Consider the following 1,706-nt stretch of genomic DNA (forward strand, 5'->3'; position numbering starts at 1 on the left):
CCCCCCCCCCCCCCCCCTCAACAAAAAAAGTAAAAAACAAATTGCCATATAGATCTAATGATGATCCTTTGGAGGCGGCTGCTTCGAACTTCAAACATGTCTGTCAGGGCTGAATGGCATACAGCACCTCAGCAGGCAGACCAAATTATTTCAGAAAATAACCGTGGCCTTGTGTGTGCAACGGCCAAGAGCCTAACCATTATTCCACAGACATCGGTTCCCTCAAATTGTTTTTATTTATCAGTATAGTATATTGAAACGACGCGCACCTGAAGGTCACTGAAAAGGTGTAACAAAGTCGCTCATGAGGGCGCCAAAGGTTGTCCATACTTTTACTTTGTTTTTCTTTCCCTTTATCTGTCTGTTTCTGTCTGTCGGTTTGTCTGTCTGTCTGTCTGTCTGTCTGTCCGTCCGTCTGTCTGTCTACACGAAATGGCATACTTTTTGTATTGACGGTTTCTCTTCACTCAAACGAACACATTCTTATGTTACCAACCTTGAGAACACGTGCCGTCTGCCCCGGGATAGTATCCTTTCACACAGCCCTTCTGACATCTCTGTCCGCCCGGCTGGCAGAACAAATCCAAGCAGTTCAGGTTCGAACACGGACGGGATGCCACACTTCCTACAGTCACATTCGTAGAGCTTAAACCCTCAAGACTCATCGAGGCACTCTGTAAATTCAAGGATGTACTTTCATTCCCAACATTGTCACCTGCCTGGCGAATGTGTAAGCTGCCACGCTTCGGAAAAACATTATTTTCCTGTGCCACGTTAAGAAACGCTTTTCCTTGAGAAGGTTTCGATTTGAGAAATAAATCAGCCTCATTTCTTTTCCTGCGAATATCTTTTCGAAAGCTTTGGACAACGTATAAATCATCAGCAAATCGTGTCGTGGCATTTAGTTTTGGTTTTGTAATGGCAACACCACCGCTTTCCGTTCCTTTAATGTCCTCTGCAGAGGTCCTATAAACACTCGCAAGCTGATTATGACCTTCTGTGTTGTGCACATCGCTGATTACAGCCGTGGGAATGTTGAGAGTCTGGACAATAGGGTTGCCTCTACTCAGAGAGTGCTTTGACCTTCTGTTGTTACGGAGATCAGAGGAGTCCTTTACACTTCTAAGTTTCGTCGGGAAACTCTCAAATTCTGTTTGAATTTCGGCGGAAGGGTTTCGATTGATTTTTTCTTGCAGTTTGATGACTTTATAATTCTGTCTGTTGTGGACTCCAGAGATATTGGAGTCTGGTTTATTTTTAGACCAAAAGTTACGTTTATTTCCGATGAGCAGGACGTTCTGGCTGTTCCTGTTGTTGTTTGTAGTTGTTGCTATTGGAGATACATGTCTCGTGAGAGTATCAGTGTCTATGTCTGCAGAACTTCCCTCACCTGTGAAGGTGACAATAATGTTGATGTAGGTCCAGCCACTGAGAGAACTGTGTGAGCTCTGTTGACCTTTTCGTTCTTATACTCTTTAAGGTAACCTCTATAATAATAATATGTTACCAAATCTTCAGCTGTCAGTGAGACCATGGGTTTAGGGAGAGAAGTAGGTGGCGGAGGCAAAAATTGAGGGTGGAACTTGGAAAACTGGGATTAGAATCACTATATATAGAGAGAGAGCAAGAGAGGGGGGAGATGAGGGTGCCTAGGGGAGAGAGAGAGAGAGAGAGAGAGAGAGAGAGAGAGAGAGAGAGAGAGAGAG

At 44.4% G+C, this 1,706-nt stretch overlaps 1 protein-coding gene across 1 annotated transcript in view; it reads right to left on the bottom strand.

Moving 5' to 3' along the window:
- The window catches only part of LOC101854952, a gene marked incomplete in the record, with an annotated part of 9,104 nt that overhangs the window by 6,122 nt on the left and 1,276 nt on the right, over positions 1 to 1,706 (bottom strand). The window contains 1 exon segment of the mRNA XM_005099615.3: positions 497 to 1,390. Within this exon segment, the coding sequence (XP_005099672.2) occupies positions 497 to 1,390 (894 nt within the window).

The sequence above is a fragment of the Aplysia californica genome, unplaced genomic scaffold (assembly GCF_000002075.1).
Source record: "Aplysia californica isolate F4 #8 unplaced genomic scaffold, AplCal3.0 scaffold00219, whole genome shotgun sequence".
Taxonomy (NCBI): domain Eukaryota; kingdom Metazoa; phylum Mollusca; class Gastropoda; order Aplysiida; family Aplysiidae; genus Aplysia; species Aplysia californica.